Genomic DNA, 17892 nt, shown 5'->3' on the forward strand with positions numbered 1-17892 from the left:
TGGTTATTCCCTTACTAATGCTGTCTACATTTGTAAGGCATCCTGTCATGTTAAAACTTCTCTATCAAGTGACGTCGCTAAGCGGCGCGCCGTTCGGATTCGGCTTAAAAAAGGAGATCCCCCAATCATTGAGCTTGAACCCTGTTTCTAAATTAAATGTTCATGGAAAATTTGGTATAGTACCAGCACCCCCAAACAGGATTTCCTGACTGTGCCAGTGTAGGGCTCACATAAAATAAGAGAGTGAAAGAAGGCGCAGCGGAGCGGCCCCTGTCCAGCTAGTATGCATTTATATATACATTCCGACAAAATCAAACAAATATTTCATGAAAATAACATTTATTACAAATGAAAATGAAGAAGCTAAATCGTGCTAGGGTGCGGTGAAAAAAAGCATAGACTATACAAAATTGCATTAAAATCAATAATAACCGGAGCGCCGTATATATTTCTTGACAAAACAATATGCGATTATATTGAAAACCATACCGACAAATACTAGACCCATGCAATCCAGCCAAAATGTGTCATCAGTTGTACGAAATGAGCCTCGGTTCAGAACTTCCAGGCCATTCTTAATGCATGGATGACCTTGATTTTTGGGGCAATCTGAAAAAAATGTGCAACAAGTTGGTTAAAACTGTGGCAATAGTGACTGGCTCTTGCTCACCTATATTCTCAACATCAATCCAAAAACTATACATCAAAGACTCATTGGAATAGAAAAACAATGAAAAATATTTCAAAAAAGGTATCGAGTCCACATTGTAGTAGGCTCCACCGAATATAAGGAATAACAAATCGAAAGGAGCCGCACATTCCGTGGCCATTTTTTCTGTCTCAAAGATAGTGGAAAGGAAAAGACCATAACCGGTGGCAGCCACAGCGGACAAACTTAAACTCAAACCCATTGTCAGAAACAGCATTAAGCCTCGTTTATAGAATATCGAACCATAGACCACCGAAAAGAAAAGATAACTTTTGAAAAATGCCATGGGTAAAAAGGACAAGACGACAGCCACAAAGTAGGCGGATAAACTGTAGGTGCCCTCGCCGACCTCACGTCGCAAGATGGGCAAAGCCCCCGGAAAGACATACGTAACGCCATAGGAAAAGGTAAAGATCATTTCACTGCTCAGCATAAACATGGAACCACCGATATCTTGTATGGAAGTCTGCGACATGTCGGCCACTCCGGAATACATTATGGCCAAAGTAACCGAAGTAATCTGCAATTGAAATATACAAAACATTACTGTTTCAAAATAGTTAAACAAACTTACCATAAAAAGACCTGTGGATATTAGACCTTGTCTCAAGTTACGAGTGTCCTCGATAACGAATCTCATTAGGAGAAAATACACCTGGAAAGGCCACCAAATTTTTTTGCTGCAAAGCACCTCAATGAATTTGATTAAACAAAACTTCCAAACCTTACTTTTAATTAACTTACAACTTTTTCATGCTGGTCAAATACTCTCCACTGTATGGCTTAGGCAGTAACCAGCTATTGTTGTAAAGACCCATAGTATGTAGATTATATTTGTCCTTAATCATGGCGCCATCTTTTTTGTCTGTATGACTATCAGATATGGTTTTCAGATAGAAATCGGCAGGATTACAATTGCTTGGCATAGAATGTCCTAATCTAAAATAAAAATTTGAGAAACAAACGGATTACACTTACAAATTAATATAATATCAGCTTCGTTTGATACCCATGTTGTCTTTTTATACCCTCCCCCATAGGATGGGGGTATACTTATTTCGTCATTTTGTTTGTAACTCCTCGAAATATTCGTCTAAGACCCCATAAAGTATGTGTACTCTTGATCATCATTAAAATTTTAAGTCGGTCTAGTCATGTCTGTCCGTCCGTCCGTCTGTATGTCGAGAGTACGCTAACATTCGAAGCAGTAAAGCTAGCTGCTTAAAATTTTGCACAAACACCTCTAATCAGTGTAGGTCAGTTTGGATTTTAAATGGGCCATATAGGTCCATATTTTTATATTGCTGCCATATAAACCTATCTAGCGTCTTGACTTCTTCAGTCTCTAAAGAGCGCAATTATTATCCGATTTGGCTGAAATTTTGCATGTTTTGTTATAACATCCAATAAGTGTGCTAAGTTGATTCGAACCGGTCCATAACCTGATATAGCTGCAATATAAATCGATCACGATTTATATTGCAGGGCGCAATTTTTATCTGAATTGGATGAAATTTTGCAAGACGTGTTTTGTTATGACTTCCAAAACTGCGCCAAAACTGGGAATCCAGTTGAGTATTATAGGTCCTTGCATGAAATTAGTAACTAGGTTAGGTTAGGTTGAAAAGTGGATTCGGATATTAATCCGCCCCGTTGCCACCATGGACATACATCTAAGCCAGTAAATGGGTTGTTGTGCGCTCTAAAAACTAAAATGTAACCTTGTAGGGTTCGTGAAGAATCCACTAGCCTAAGGTTTTGGGTTTTTTAATTTGATTGTAATTTTATTTTGTGTAATTTAATTTTTATAATATGTCTTTATTCCAAAAATATAACGTGCCAGACGTTTCCGTCCAAAAACGTTTTTATTTTCGGTATAGACTTAATATTTTTGAATTGGAGGGTCAAAACAGACAATTGTCCAATTTCGTCCAAGAATACCAATTTCTGGTTTGTGCATCTTCTTATAGAGGCAATTAGAAAATAACATTGAACTGAAAGTAAGCGATGACAAACAAGAATTCGAAAATATTGAGTAATAACTAAATAATCACAAAAACAATATCACAAGCGAAAAGAGACAAGCAAAACAATCACTTAATATGTCTGTTGAGAGTAGAGTCGTATGTGTTTAAGCTTCTCTCTTTATATTTAAGTTATACAGAAGATTGTGCGAGAAAACAAGATATAAAAAAATACACTCATTGCTGAGATCAAAAGAACAAAACATTAACTCTCAAAATAATTGAATCTCTTATACTTTACTGTAACATTTAACTCATAGAAACAATAATATTCATTCGTACACTCGAAAACAATAGTTAGTTCATGTTCGCTAAATAATTTAAACTGGACTCTTTCCATCAAATAATTGAAATAAACTTAAAATGAGTAAAGTAATTTTAATATATTTAACTTATAAAAATGCATCCGCTACAACCTTGATTTTTTTCCTAAGTTGGTTCATGTCTGGTATTGTGTCCCCACCGGTGGCCTACACATGCTATCATTTGCTGCACCGATTTTGTATAAGTGAGCTCGTAGTCCTTTGTGTCCCGTTATGATACTAGCTATGCTGACCTCCTTCTTAATTATTTTCAGTAATAGCTTCGTTCTCTCAAGATCCAGATCTCCCCATAGGATCATTGGCGTCCATCCGACCGTTTCACACGTTTGTCGCCCACGCTATTAAATCGGACTGCGTCGACCCGAAAGGCTTCGGGTTAACCAGGTTTATTGACGGTAGTTCTCTGGCCTTCACCGCCAAATCTTCAGCGCTTTCATTCCCCCTTACTCCGTTATGGCCCGACCCCTAACAATGCGGATTGTGCCATCCTCCACGCATTTCTAGATCGCCCGCATCTCCAACTGCAGGACCGTAATACGGTCAGACAGTCTAAAACAGATCTCAGTCCCTGGGTTCTTAATGTTTTGATCTATCCATGTAACATGATCTTCCAGATGGCAATACTAGGGTTCCGTCAGTCCAAGAGTGTGCCGCTGGCAGCAGTGCCTCGGACTCGACCTCAAGTGTCGTCTCAGGTATCCGATCAGAAATAAGAGGTTGTGGGAGTTAATACCATCCATTTTGTCTTATCTCCATTTACTGCCAGACCCAATTTCTCTGATTCTCAGCTACTACTTCTGTTGACCGACCCATGATATCAATGTCGTCCGCATTGGCGAGTAGAATGTGTTCTCTTGTGAGTAGTGTGCCATATCCATTCACATCTGCATCTTGTACGATCTGCTCCAGCAGAATATTAAAGAGATCACATGGTAAGCTGTCTCCCTGCATGTCACCTCGTTCGATATTGAATGGTTCAAAGAGATTCTTTACTATTCTTACGGAGCAGCGTGTGCTTGCATGCAGACATTGCATGAAATTCTTCCGAACGTATAGGGCTTTCGGAAGCGGCTTTGTAGAGAAGAAAGAGATTGTAAAAGTTTACTCGTCCTTCTCAAGTCTTTCACAGGAATTGGCGCAGTGGGAATATCTATATGTTCTATGGTGATTTACCATGTCCAAAGCCGCATTGATAGAGACCAATTATCTCACAGACTTTAGATTTTAATCTTTAACATATCTTGTATGCTTTGTAGAGGAGACTTATTCCTCTGTAGTTGGCACATTCCGTCTTGTCTCCTTTCTTGTGTGCGAGACAAAGTATGCTGAGGTTCCAATCATCGCCAGATCTCGCAGACGAGCTGATGCATACGCCTTATCAGCGTGTCGCCTCCTGTCTTAAATAGTGCAGCGGACAACCCATCGGTTCCTGCTGCCTTGCTGTTGTTTGCTTGGACCTCGTTCTGATTAGGATTTAAATATTCTATACCATCATCATTAGATTAGATGTTTCTCCTCTTTCCTTTTCTCCCGATACCTCTCTTTGATCTTGCGCGTTGTTACTGATTGCAGGATTACACTGTATGCCGCATTCTTGGCTTCGTCGTACCATGGGTTTCTTGTGGGAAACTTCTGGTACCCAAATACGGATTTCGTTGCATTTTCCATGAAATGGGCATTGACCTGCCACAACGCCGTTATATGGTATCATCAGGACAAGGAGTGTTTTCATCATGTAGTTGGGTCAGTCGAGTGGAGTATGCCGTTGGCATCTGTTGTGTTGTAAGCTTTTCAATGTCCCGCTTCCATGCAGTGTCAGATCGTACTTTTCTCGCCATACTCAAACGGGTGCGAATCCATTCTGATGCTCGGCGAATAGAAATTCTTCAACGAGGCTGGCTACTGGTGAGAGAAGGAAGATCGGTCTGTACGACCCCCGACCCTTTTTCGGGTCCTTTCCAGGCTTCAACAGTGGGATAACTCTGCCCATCATCCAACCATCGGGTACTATAGGAGTGTTAAAAGACAGGTTGAGGACAGTGGTAAGGTTCTCGTCCCTGGGTTGTCCCAGATTCTCAGCATCTGTGTAAAGATTCCGTCGGGGCCCTACACCGTGGATGACTTGACGCCACGGATGACATTCGTAACTTCGTCCACGGTAAATTGTGATGCCTGTTCTTCGGTTCGGAGACCATGGATACGAAGAATGGCTTTCCTGCTAGCTCTGTCACTCTGTCGGGATGCACAATAAATTGACGGTTGAACAACCTGGCGCACCTCTTCGGAACTGTCACTGTTACCTTGCCAAAAGTGACTGAAGTTCTATCGTCCCGTCTACCGTGGTTCGAGTGTGACTAAACAGTTGACCACAGCTTACCTAAACCGGTACCTAAGTTACATTGCTCCAAGTGCTCCAGCCACAAATTCCGCTTATGTTCGTTGATTCTGGGGTTAGTGGGGTCCATACAACGAATCCCATCACGCTCGTCTGTGAGTACCACTGCCTTTGCCGGGAAATTGGACCCCACTTGGGGTATTTGACCGGCTGGTATAAAGCCTGCGGCTGCTGCGTTAATGGTGTCTCGGAATTTCTTCTCGGCAACTAGCACATTCACTGAAGCATGGCTTTGCGTTGTTCGAGGCCCTTTATGATTTTATTGGAATAGTCGCATTATGAAGGCGTAAGATGTTATCCGTCAAGAAAGCCGTTTGTTGATCGACAGTAATCAGTGTAAATATCTCACTCGGCAAATCGAGTAATTGTCCATAATATAAATTCCTGTAGTCAGATATATCCGTCCTTCTATCGTAAGCCAAAGTGGTAGCCGAGATAAATCAGATCATGTTTAGAGAAACATAATATTTTCAAACAATTACTGACAAAGAACAAATCCAATAGTGTATTGGTGGCGAACGTTTAACGTATAGGGCTAATATTATCGGTGACGAAGAGCACAAGTGTTAACATAGTATCAGTAAAAGTCGAATCGATAAGTATTTTTGAGTTAAAGTTTTCGGAATTCCTGACTTAGATTTTCTTTTTGGATGTTTTTCGACATTCCGATGTCGAGTGCCTCAGAGTAGACTCCCAATCCAGTCCCTGACTACAATTTGGGGGCACGAGAAAGAGCAGATGTCTCATTCTAACACATTATCCGTCTCCCTATCCTATCTTCCGGAAAATTGAATTCAGAAGATCCCATCTGAAATCGGTCTCGACGCCAGGAAGTCTGTGTCTGTACCTGTTCTCCTTCAACATACCGAGCTTCCTCAGCCTGAGCGCAACCTTAGCTGCACAGTTTATAACAAAGACCTCAATAGACTGCATATACAGCATAGCTTCCGAGCCCGTCTGCGGTGAAAATCTCAATGCTCCCATGACTACGACATACGCCAGTATTTGCACCTTATTGAACTACCTGGTTCGAGTCTTATTATACCATACCAGCGCCCCCTATATACCTAGTACCGATTTCATTGTTTGAGTCTTGAAAAGACCCATTTCTAATAGGATTCCACCGAAGAATGCTCTCTTTTGTTTTAAGTCCAACATAGGTAATGTAATAACTTACGTGTTAAAAAACTCCATTGCATCTTCCGTACGACCCTGATAGATTAGATTGCCAGCATCCATGAGAACAATGTGCGTAAACAGTTGAAATATATCAGAGGTGGGTTGATGGATTGAACATATAATTGCCTTCTTGAAACGGCCATTCGGACTGTTGTTCAAAGCCTTAAGGCTGGGCAAATCCGATTCTAAAATATCCATTTCTATCGAACTGCTTGGACTACAATCACCACTGGGCGAGGAAAATGAGTCCTCACCATACAAGGATGTCAGAGATTTATCCAATATTCTATGACGAGTGCAAAGGTGGCGCAATGTTTTGATCACAGTAAAGGCATTATAGCTGTCGAGACCGGTGGTAGGTTCATCACAGAAAATGAAAGGAGGATCAGTGATGAGCTAAGCAAATAAAAAAGAATTAAAGAAATTTCTACAATATTTCGAAAACATAACCTACCTCTTCAGCCAGACTTAGTCGTTTGCGTTCGCCACCAGACATTTGTTGAATGCGAGTGTGGGCCACATTCCTTAGACCCACTGCTAACAGAAGGTCGTCGACTCTTTGACGCTTTTCAGACCTGCTGGTTTTCCGATGCATTTTAAAATGAGACTACACAATGAGAAAAGAAAGAATCACAAATTTAATTATCTCTTGCACAATGTCCTTCAAACCCACCATAAAGTACAGATGTTCGTAGGCAGTAAAGGTTTGAACATTTATATCGAATTGTGGCAGAAAACTGGAGATTCTTATCATTTCTGAGCGATCCATTGCTACGCCATTCACCACCACTTCCCCGGTTAAATTACCCCGCAGGCGTTGTGATATTGCCGCCAGTAGTGTGGTTTTCCCAGCGCCACTGCAACCCAGTATGGCCACCAAGTCGCCGGTTCTCATATGACCACTCACTGCAAAAATATGTTAAAATAGATCAATGTTAGGAGAGAAGAACTAGAATGCGGTAGCTCATGCGATTAACTTTGCATTACAGCAATTATCTTAAAACCACAAAGGTCGTATGTTGACATTGCGCTTACTTTGGTTATGATAGGCGGAACTTTTTTTAATTATCTCTAAGGAAACAAAGTGCGAATACGATCATTTCCATCATCTAAACGCACATATTCATATGTATGATTGTACAGGGTCTACGTAGTATTTATGGGGGGGAAATTATCTACATCTACCTTAAATAAACTACATATGTTTGATATTGACTTAGATATCTAACAATGTTGGTTATCTAACAACAAAAAAAAAACTCTCTATCTCGTGCCTGATAAATCTGTGCCACAACCATCTGGCGTCAATCTATTATGCATCGCCGCACTGTTTGTAACCTAGCCTGGAACGTCGCGACAGTAGTAATAGTAGGTGATAATGCAAAACCTCATGTTGTCATCTATTCATATCCATATTTTACACTTGAGTAGCACACGCATATTGAAAAATGCCTCGTCTTGATGGGAAGGTATGATAAATACGGTTTAAAGCAAACCCATTCCGCCATTATGAGAAAATGGACTTATAAACCGAATGTCGGGCTAACGAAGGGATTGTAATTATGAGACTTAAAATTAGTAGGTTAGGTTAGGTTTAAGTGGCAGTCTGCCATCAGACTCACTCAGACGTTTTTGTCCTTTGTAATACCACAGGAACAGAAGAAGGAAGGTGCCTTCTAGTTCCTACCTTTGAACCATGCAGATCGCTTTAAAAAGCCCAACAACATGCCAATGTTCACATCTGCTAAATCAGACAGGTTCTCAAAGAAATGAGAACCTAAAGTGGAACTCCTTCTGACTGTTCTAATGTCTCTTCTTTTTCGATGTCCTCACAGCTTCTGCAAAAATTGTTGCTGGCAACCTTCAGTATGTCAGCGTGTTTTCCGATTGGACAGTGACCTGTCACATGACGGGCACAATCACTGAGACGTCTGTTCTAGGCAGTGACAGCAAAGCAATAGACCTCTTCAAGCCTAGATTAGGCCACATAGATTTGGAATGCTCACAGTCCCCTCTTTGTAACCATCTACCATTCGTTGTCCTTCGGGCCTGGTCCTGTAAATTTAGCTTACATGTCGCTAGAGACATACTCACAGATTCAAGATTCCCTAGAATGTGTAAGGTAGTTCCTAGTCTCGCAAGTGAAAGTGGTAGGCCTCTTTAAGTCTAGATTAGGCCACATAATTATGAAATGTTCACAACCCCCTCTTGGTGACAATCTATCTTTCGTTGCACTTCGAGCCTGGTCCTGAAAACTTAGCTTACGTGTCGCTAGAGTCATACCCACAGATTCCAGTTTCCATGGAATGTGAAAGGTAGTTCCTAGTTCACTTTACTCGTTCACAATCTCGATCACTTTACAATTCCTGGGATATCTCCGTGGCCCGGCACCCAGAACAGGTGAATTTTGAACTTTTCAGCCATCTCGTTGAGAGATCTGCGATAGACGAGGGCGGTTTTAGTGCTCAGAAATACGTTCTCCAGAGATTTAATTGCTGTCTGAGAAGATATTAATGGCAACCGTCAATATTACATTATATCTTAGCCATTCCACCACTTTCAATTCTCAAGGCTAACACAGTGCCCCTAGCCTGCACATGATCAAAGAGAAAGCTCCCTTAGCCTCACGACAGTGGTCGCTGTAATTTGGGTAGCCCCAATGTCCAGAGGCATAAGATGTAGCATTAAATTCAGTGCATCAGATGGTGTCGTCCTCAGTGCGGCTGTGATGCACAAACAAGCCATCCTTTAGATCTGGTTGAGTATTGGACAGCTTTTGAAGCTTGGGCTTTTGAAGCGCCGTCCACCAGACCATAACACCATATAGCATTATAGGTCTGACAACTTCAGTATATACTAGAGATGGACATTTTGGTTCCTTTGAGTGATCGCTCCCTTTAGTTCCGTTCCACAAAAGGAACTAGTTCCTTTTCTTATTTCCTTAGTTCCTTTTTCATTTGCTATCCCCTTTTTTATACCCACCACCATAGGATGACTATTAATCTAGTCATTCCGTTTGTAACACCTCGAAATATTGATCTAGGACCCCATAAAGTATATATATTTTTGATTGTCTCGAAATTCTGATTTGAACTAGCCACCTCTGTCCGTTTGTCGAAATCCCGATGGCGGTCGAACGCGTAGAGCTAGCAGTTGAAATTTTGCACTAATACTTTATATTAATGTAGGTCGGTTTAGATTTAGATATAGCTCCCATATGAACCAATCTCCCGATTTGACTTCTTGAGCCTCTGGAAGCCGCAATTATAGTCCGATTTAGCTAAAATTTGGCATAAATGATTTCCAATAACTGTATCATGTACGGTCGAAATTGGTCTATGACCTGATATAGTTCGCATATAAACCGATCTACTGATTTGACTTCTTGAGCCCTTAGAAGCCGCAAATTTTGTACGATTTGGCTGAAATTTTGTACGTAGTGGTTTGTTATGACCTCCAACCAACTGTGCCGAGTACCATATATCTGGTCTTGAACCGATTCAGGCCATACTTACATGTATGTCAGAAGTCATAGGAGAAGTCACTGCGCAAAATCGGATAAGAATTGCGCTCTCTAGTAGCTCAAGAAGACTAATCGGTAGATCCATTTATATGGGACCTATATCAAAATATGGACCAACCGGTCGAATACCCCAAATGCGGTCCAATTTCCCGGTACTCGCAGAATTGCGTGATGGGATTGTTGCACGGACCCCGCTAAGCCCAGAATCAGCGAGCTGAATGTGAAAATAAACAGGGTAGTCAACGAACATAAGAGGAATTTGTGGCTGAGGCACGGTTTAGGCAAACTGTGGTCAGCTGTTAAGTCACTCTCAAACCCCGGTAGACGGGACGACAGGACCTCAGCCACTTTTGGAGACGTAACCGTGACTGATTCGAAGAAGTGCGCCAGATTGTTCAACCGTAAATGCATTGTGTATCCCGACAGGAATAGCAGGAGAACCATTCGTCGCATCCGTGAACGAAGTTACGAATGTCATCCGTGGCGCCAAGTCACCCAAGCCTTAAGCGTTGGGTCCCGACGGAATCTCTACACTGATGCTGAAGGATCTGGATAAACCTGGAGTTGGGTACCTTACAACTGTCCTCAACCTGTCTTTGAACACTCTTATAGTACCCCATGTCTGAAAGATGAGCAGAGTGCTCGCCCTACTGTAGCCTGGAAAGGACCAGAGTAAGGAACCTAATCTTCCTTTTCTCTCTTGAGCGACTACTTCTCCCGAGCCTCGTTTGAGAATTTCCATTTGCCGACCATCAGTATTGTTTTCGAAGACTACATCGCACAACAACTGCTCATTTCAGCCCATGCCATGCGATTGGACTGTCCTCGTGGTACGGTCAGAAATCTGGGCGAACAGTTTTTAAATGCTACTGAAGCCAAGCATGGGTAATATGGAGGAACGCTGCCGTCAGTACCAACACGCTTGGCGAATGTGAGGTATCGAGAGAGATGAAGATCGTCTATTCTACAGAAAGTAGAGCAAAATAGAAAAATGGCTTTGGTACCATTTTCCTAGCTGTTGGTATGTGATAACAGCGGCGACGAAGAAACAATTTAAACAATCCCTGACAGTGGCATAAAATGTATACTTAGTCAGAATGAGGTCTTCGTAACATTAACCCTGCTCTAGAACCACAAGGCAGCGGGAGCCGATAGGCTGCCATATGAACCACGAGCTGTATGTTGCAGTTTGTACAGTTAAGCGTTTCAAAATACAATGAACAAGTTGACTAGCTCATTTCAGAATGAATGAGCATCGCTCAACTTAAAGAACCACAAGGCAGCGGGAGCCGATGGGTTGCCATATGAACCACGAGTTGTATGTTGCAGTATGTGCAGTTAAACGTTTCAAAATACAATGAACAAGTTGACTAGCTCATGTCAGAATGAAGGAGGACGGACGGACAACTTCAAAATCACATGTAAAAAGACATATTGATAAAGGCAGAAGGCTATAACCAAAACCCTGAAGGTGAAACACACCTCGAAACTAAGTGATAGCATTTTTGAAAAGGAACGCAGTACATCGAATATCGAATTCATAGCTGATGCTAGGAATTTGCTCCTGCACACCAAAAATTACCCTTTTGTGTGTTCTGTTCTTAGTTGATTCTTAACTATGGAAAATATTCTACTAAAAGTATCTTCCTTAACTTTTAAGCCCACCTCGTTTAATTTTTCGTATTTCGCTACAACCACAAGTGCTAATGTGTTCCATTGCTCCAAAAGTTAATACGTTAGTAATTAAATCTTAATGCTAACATGGTCTGGTAACACGTTGAGGGCGTTTGAAGAAATCATAGCAGTGCAACACCGGTACCTCACATTTGTCTAGGGAAGCGTTTCAAAAGCATCAACGACACCAATTTTTCAAGTGAACCGGAAAATATATTGGAAAGTGAACGTTTTTGATTTAATAAAAAAAATTTAATTGAAAAAAATAGTTCTTTGTGATATTTAATCATCATATCAAAACGTGTTACCTGTTATGACATGATGGTTGAGCAAGTAACAATAATCTATTTAACTAGAAGGATCTTAACAAGTAAAAGCGTGCTAAGTTCGGCCGGGCCGTATCTTGGGAACCCACCACCCTGGATTCTGCTAAAAATTTATACAAAATAAATTTAGTTGAAGGGCACAAATTTATTCAACATACCAAAATGCTAATTTTGCCCATGAACATTTCATTAAGGAACAGGAGCAAACTTCTCACATATCAATGAGTGCAGTTCGATTCAAGTTTTAAGATCAATGATAAGGAACTTCGTTTTTATTGGGAGAGAATTTTTACATGGCAAAGTTCCTCACAAATGTTGCCAGCATTAGGCGGATAAAACCACCGCTGAAATTTTTTTCTGATGGCCTCGCCAGGATTCGAACCCAGGGGTTCAGCGTCATAGGCAGACATGCTAACCTCTGCTCTACGGTGGCCTTCTTCAACATACCAAACTTCTGTCAAACCAGCAAAAATGAATACTTCCAGGAAGTGAACAAGGATGTTGGAAGTCGTAACAGAACACCGCATGCAAAATTTCAGCCAAATCGGGCAAAAATTGTGGCTTGTAAGGACTCAAGAAGTCAAATCGGAAGATCGCTTTATATGGGAGCTATATGAGGTTATAGACCGATTTGGACCACACTTGACACAGTTGTTGAAAGACATAATAAAACACCACATGCTCAATTTCAGCCAAATTGGACAAAAAATGCAACTTGTAAAGACTCAAGAATTCAAATCGGGAGATGGGTTATATGGGAGCTATATCTAAATCTAAACCTCTAAACCGATATGGCCCATTTGCAATCTCCAACGACCCCAAAATCCCCCTTAAACGAATATTTCGAGGTGTTACAAACTGAATGACTACAAAATTTCATTGTACAAAATTTCAGCCAAATCGAATAATAATTGCGCTCTCTAGACGCACATAAAGTCAAGATCCCAGATCGATTTATATGGCACCTATATCAGGTTATGAACCGATTTGAACCATACTTGGCACGGTTGCTCGAAATCATAACAAAACACCTCAGGAACAATTTCAGCCAAATTGGGTAAGAATTGCGCCATCTTGTGGATCAATAAATAAAGATCCAAGATCGGTTCCATACAGGCAGCTATATCAGGTTATGAAACGATTTCAACCATAGTTAGCACATGGTTAACACCTCATGCAAAGTTTCAGCCTAATCGGATAAGAATTACGCCCTCTAGTGGCTCAATAAATCTAGATCCCAAGTCGGTTTATATGGCATCTATATCAGGTTATGAACCGATTTCAACCGTACTTGGCACAGTTGTTAAAAATTACAATAAAAATAAAAAAAAATCGGATAAGAAATGCGCCCTCTAGACGCTCAAGAAGTCAAGATCCCAGAACGGTATAAATCAGGTTATAAAGCGATTAAATCAGGTTATAAACCGATTTAAACTATTCTTACCAGAGTTTTTGGAAGTCATAACGAAACACGTCATGCTAAATTTCAACCAAATCGGATAAGAATTGCGCCCTCTAGAGGTTCAGGAAGTCAAGATCCCAAATCGGTTTATATGGCAGCTGTATCAAAACATGCACCAATATGGCCTACTTACAATCCCAACCAACCTACACTGATAGGAAGTATTTGTGCAAAATTTCAAGCGGCCAGCTTTAATCCATCGAAAGTTAGAGTGCTTTCGACAGACAGACGGACAGACGGTCAGTCGGACAGACGGACAGACAGACGAACCGACGGACGGACAGATGGACGGACGGACAGACAGACAGAAGGACAGACGGACGAACGGACAGACAGACAGACGGACGGATAGACGGACAGACGGAAGGACAGACAGACGAACCGACGGACGGACAGACGGACGTACAGACGGACGGACAGACGGACGGACAGACAGACGGACGGACAGACGGCCGGACAGACGGACGGGCAGATGGACGGACAGACGGACGGGCAGACGGACGGACAGACGGACGGACGGATAGACGGACGGACGGACAGACGGACGGACAGACAGACGAACCGACGGACGGACGGACAGATGGACGGACGGACAGACAGACGGACGAACGGACAGACAGATGGACGGATAGACGGACAGACAGACGAACCGACGGACGGACAGACGCACAGACATGACTATATCGACTTAGAACGTCGAGACGATCAAGAATATATATATTGGGTTGCCTAAAAAGTAATTGCGGATTTTTTAAAAGAAAGTAAATGCATTTTTAATAAAACTTAGAATGAACTTTAATCAAATATATAATTCCCATTTTGTTCGATAACCTTTTGCCATCTTCCTGGCAAATTTAGTATTCCACACTCATAGAAAGTTTTACCATTTAAGGAGTTCTGCAAAGATCGAAATAAATGGTAGTCTGATGGTGCAAGGTCAGGGCTATATGGTGGATGCATCAAAAGTTCCCAGCCAAGCTCACTCAGTTTTTGGCGAGTGACCAAAGATGTGTGCGGTCTAGCGTTGTCCTGGTGGAATATGACACCTTTACGAATGACAAATTCTGGTCGCTTCTCCTTGATGGCTGTATTCAATTTGTCCAATTGTTGACAGTAAACATCCGAATTAATCGTTTGGTTCCTTGGAAGCAGCTCAAAATATACCACACCCTTCCAATCCCACCAAACAGACAGCATAACCTTCTTTTGGTGGATATCAGCCTTTGAAGTGGTTTGAGCTGGTTCACCATGCTTGGACCATGATCGTTTTCGACTAACGTTGTTGTAAACAATCCATTTTTCATCTCCAGTTATGATTCGTTTTAAAAACGGATCGAATTCATTGCGTTTAAGGTGCATATCACAAGCGTTGATTCGGTTTGTTAAATGAATTTTTTCAATACATGTGGTACCCATATTAAAATTTGGGCAACCCAATACTTTATAGTGTCTTAGACGAATATTTCGAGGAGTTACAAACAGAATGACGAAATTGGGGGGGTATACCAATTTCGTCATTCCCATGGTGGTGGGTATAAAAATTCGAATACTTGAGCGATTTCAACCAGGGCAATGGAGAAGACTTGGATGTTTCCCTTTCAGAACATATGTATAAAATACGAGATAATCCTCCAGGCTTAAGGATCTAGGGCCATGTGAACAGAGATGACAATAGGAAAACGAAATGAGATGGCGGAAATTTCCGACCGGATCTCAAAACGACGATATTTTCTAGATCTAGAAGGAATATGTCTTTAGCCGTTTCCAATCGGTTCTATCAGGAATGTTAATAGGAACAACGTATTTAAATCATTACCTGATCTACCTACATGCATGCGACTTTATCAATCAACTACCAGCCTTCCCAACAAATTTTCCATAATCGTTAAAGCACTTACCATTATTCAATATCTGCAATTCTCGCTGCGTGCGACAACATTGCCAAAAACTATAATTGTTTTCCTCTCGCTCCGGCACATAATAGTTCAAATTTTTCCACTCCAAACAAAGGCCCGCGGCAAAGGTAGAACCTCCTTCATCCATGATGTTGACGCTATGATGACAAATTAAAGTTTGCAAGTTTGCAAATTGGGCAAGCCAATTTATGATTAAAAGAAGGTTAAGCGAAAACAACTAAAAACCGCTTATTTTATGTAACATTTATGCTCGATTTTATAATCAGTAACACCACAAGGACAATTTGTTTGTTAGGGGACAACAGTACCGATTGTGTTATTTACGATCTTCAAATGAGATGAAATGCCATGCTCCTGCTTTCTTGGGGACTTTTAGTTTTGTTTAGATACTATCTTATCTTCCTTAGTTCAGCGGATGTTGCATACAGTTGACAAAAGTAACCGGAATACAATTATCTTAATTTTTTTGTTGTGTTTTTAAATAACTTCACTGATTTGTGTGTTTTAGGTGGGAGGTAAGCGTGTGGAAATAGGGTTTTGCTATGTCTTCTCGTATGGTTTTATTTTTAGTTAACCACTACGTCTTATCTAGTTCACGGAATGTAGTTGCGACAATAGTTGCAAATCAAGAGATGCATTAGATTTTCTTTGAAGTTATCGTTTGTCTCTGCTTCTGTGTACTATCCGTTGGGACAACTGTCTTCTTTGAATGCTGCTCACTAACTAAACATAGCCAGACGATCTCTCCGTAATGCCACATGCAAATGCACTTGATTAAGATAGATATTTAGATAGTACGATTTGAAAAGAGCTATTTGCTCAAATTCTGTTTTGATTCATGTCTGAGCTTCATTTGGCCCCTAGAGACGTTAAGTATTATAGGTAACAGTGAACAGAGATGATGCACGTAACATCTACGGAGTAATCAGAATATACACACATATATCATTTCTTAAGTAAATTAAACAAGTAAAAGCGTGCTAAGTTTGGCCGGGCCGAATCTTATATACCTTCCACCAAGTTTTTTGCCCGGCATCTAATTTAAGACAAACAAGTAAAAACGTGTTTAGTTGGACCGTACCGAAGTTTGGGTACCCACCACCATGGATAAATTAAACATTCTCTTCTCCACTACCATAACCATTGTGAAAATCAAATAGGATTGGTCTGGATTGAGGTCCCGAGAACTCTTATACAAGCCCCAGTTTCAGCGAAATCGGGCAACAAATAAGCTTTTTATGGGATTAAGACAAATACGCTTTTTTGGAAGGTCGGTCTATATGTCAGCTATATTTAAATTTAGTCTGATTTGGACCTTGGTCTAGTCGGATGACGGGAGGTTTAATACAAGTCACTGTGGCAAATTCCAGCGAAATCGGGTAATAAATGCGGCTTTTATTTGCTTAAGACCCTTAATCGGCAGATCCGTCTATATGGCAGCTATATCGAAATATAGTCCGATCTCAACCATATTTGGGACGGATGTCGGGAGGCTTAGAACATCTGACCATTTCAAATTCCAACAAAATCGGGTAACAATTGCGACTTTTATGGGCTTAAGACCCTTAATCGGCAGATCGGTCTGCATGGCAGCTATATCTGAATAAAGGCCGATCTGAACCATTTTCCTGTCGAACGGCAGAAGACGTAAAACAACTCAATGCTTCAAATTTCAGAGAAATTGGGTAATATTGCGGCTTTTATGGGCTAAGACCCTAAATCGGCAGATAGGTCCAAATGGCAACTATCTTTAAGTACAGTCTGATCTGAACCATATTTAGGTCGCATGTCAGGAGGCTTAGAACAACACACTATTTCTAATTTCAGCGCAATCGGATAATAAATGCACCTATTACGGGCTTAAGACCCTAAACCGACATATCGGTCTATATGACAGCTATATGTAATTATGGTCTGATATGGGCCATATTCGGTTTAAATATTGGAGCCCCTAGTACAACTTCCTGTTTAAAATTTCAGCGAAATCGGACAAAAACTGCGGTTTTTACGGACTTAAGACCCTAAATCGCTAGATCGGTTTATATGGGAGCTATATCCAAATATAGTCCGATTTAGTCTATTGAAAAACTTATGGAAGAAATACGAATCTGAGCAAAATTTCAGCTGAATATCTCAATTTTTAGCGTGATTATAACTGACGAACGGACAGACGGACGGACATCGTTAAATTGTCTTAGAATTTTACGACGATCAGAAATATATATACTTTGCAGGATCGGGAATGGATATTTCGAAGTGTTGCAATCGGAAAGACCAAATGAATGTACTCCCTATCCTATGGTGGTCGGTATAAAAAAGGATAATGGATAAGAATTGCTATGCTATTGGGGCTATATAAGG

The 17892-nt window shown here is 41.0% G+C and overlaps 1 protein-coding gene across 1 annotated transcript; it reads right to left on the bottom strand.

Annotated features, from left to right (window-relative positions):
• Nucleotides 1–376: 376 nt before the first annotated feature.
• LOC106095916 (protein brown) lies at nucleotides 377–16259 on the bottom strand. The gene is made up of 8 exons (XM_013263365.2): nucleotides 15514–16259; nucleotides 7304–7536; nucleotides 7085–7237; nucleotides 6629–7026; nucleotides 1454–1648; nucleotides 1284–1389; nucleotides 671–1229; nucleotides 377–609 (listed from the first exon to the last, which is right to left on the bottom strand). Exons 1-8 carry the CDS (start codon nucleotides 15656–15658, stop codon nucleotides 422–424), a joined length of 1977 nt encoding a protein of 658 aa, XP_013118819.2. The 5' UTR covers nucleotides 15659–16259; the 3' UTR covers nucleotides 377–421.
• Nucleotides 16260–17892: the final 1633 nt, after the last annotated feature.

The sequence above is a fragment of the Stomoxys calcitrans genome, chromosome 5, assembly GCF_963082655.1.
Source record: "Stomoxys calcitrans chromosome 5, idStoCalc2.1, whole genome shotgun sequence".
NCBI lineage: Eukaryota > Metazoa > Arthropoda > Insecta > Diptera > Muscidae > Stomoxys > Stomoxys calcitrans.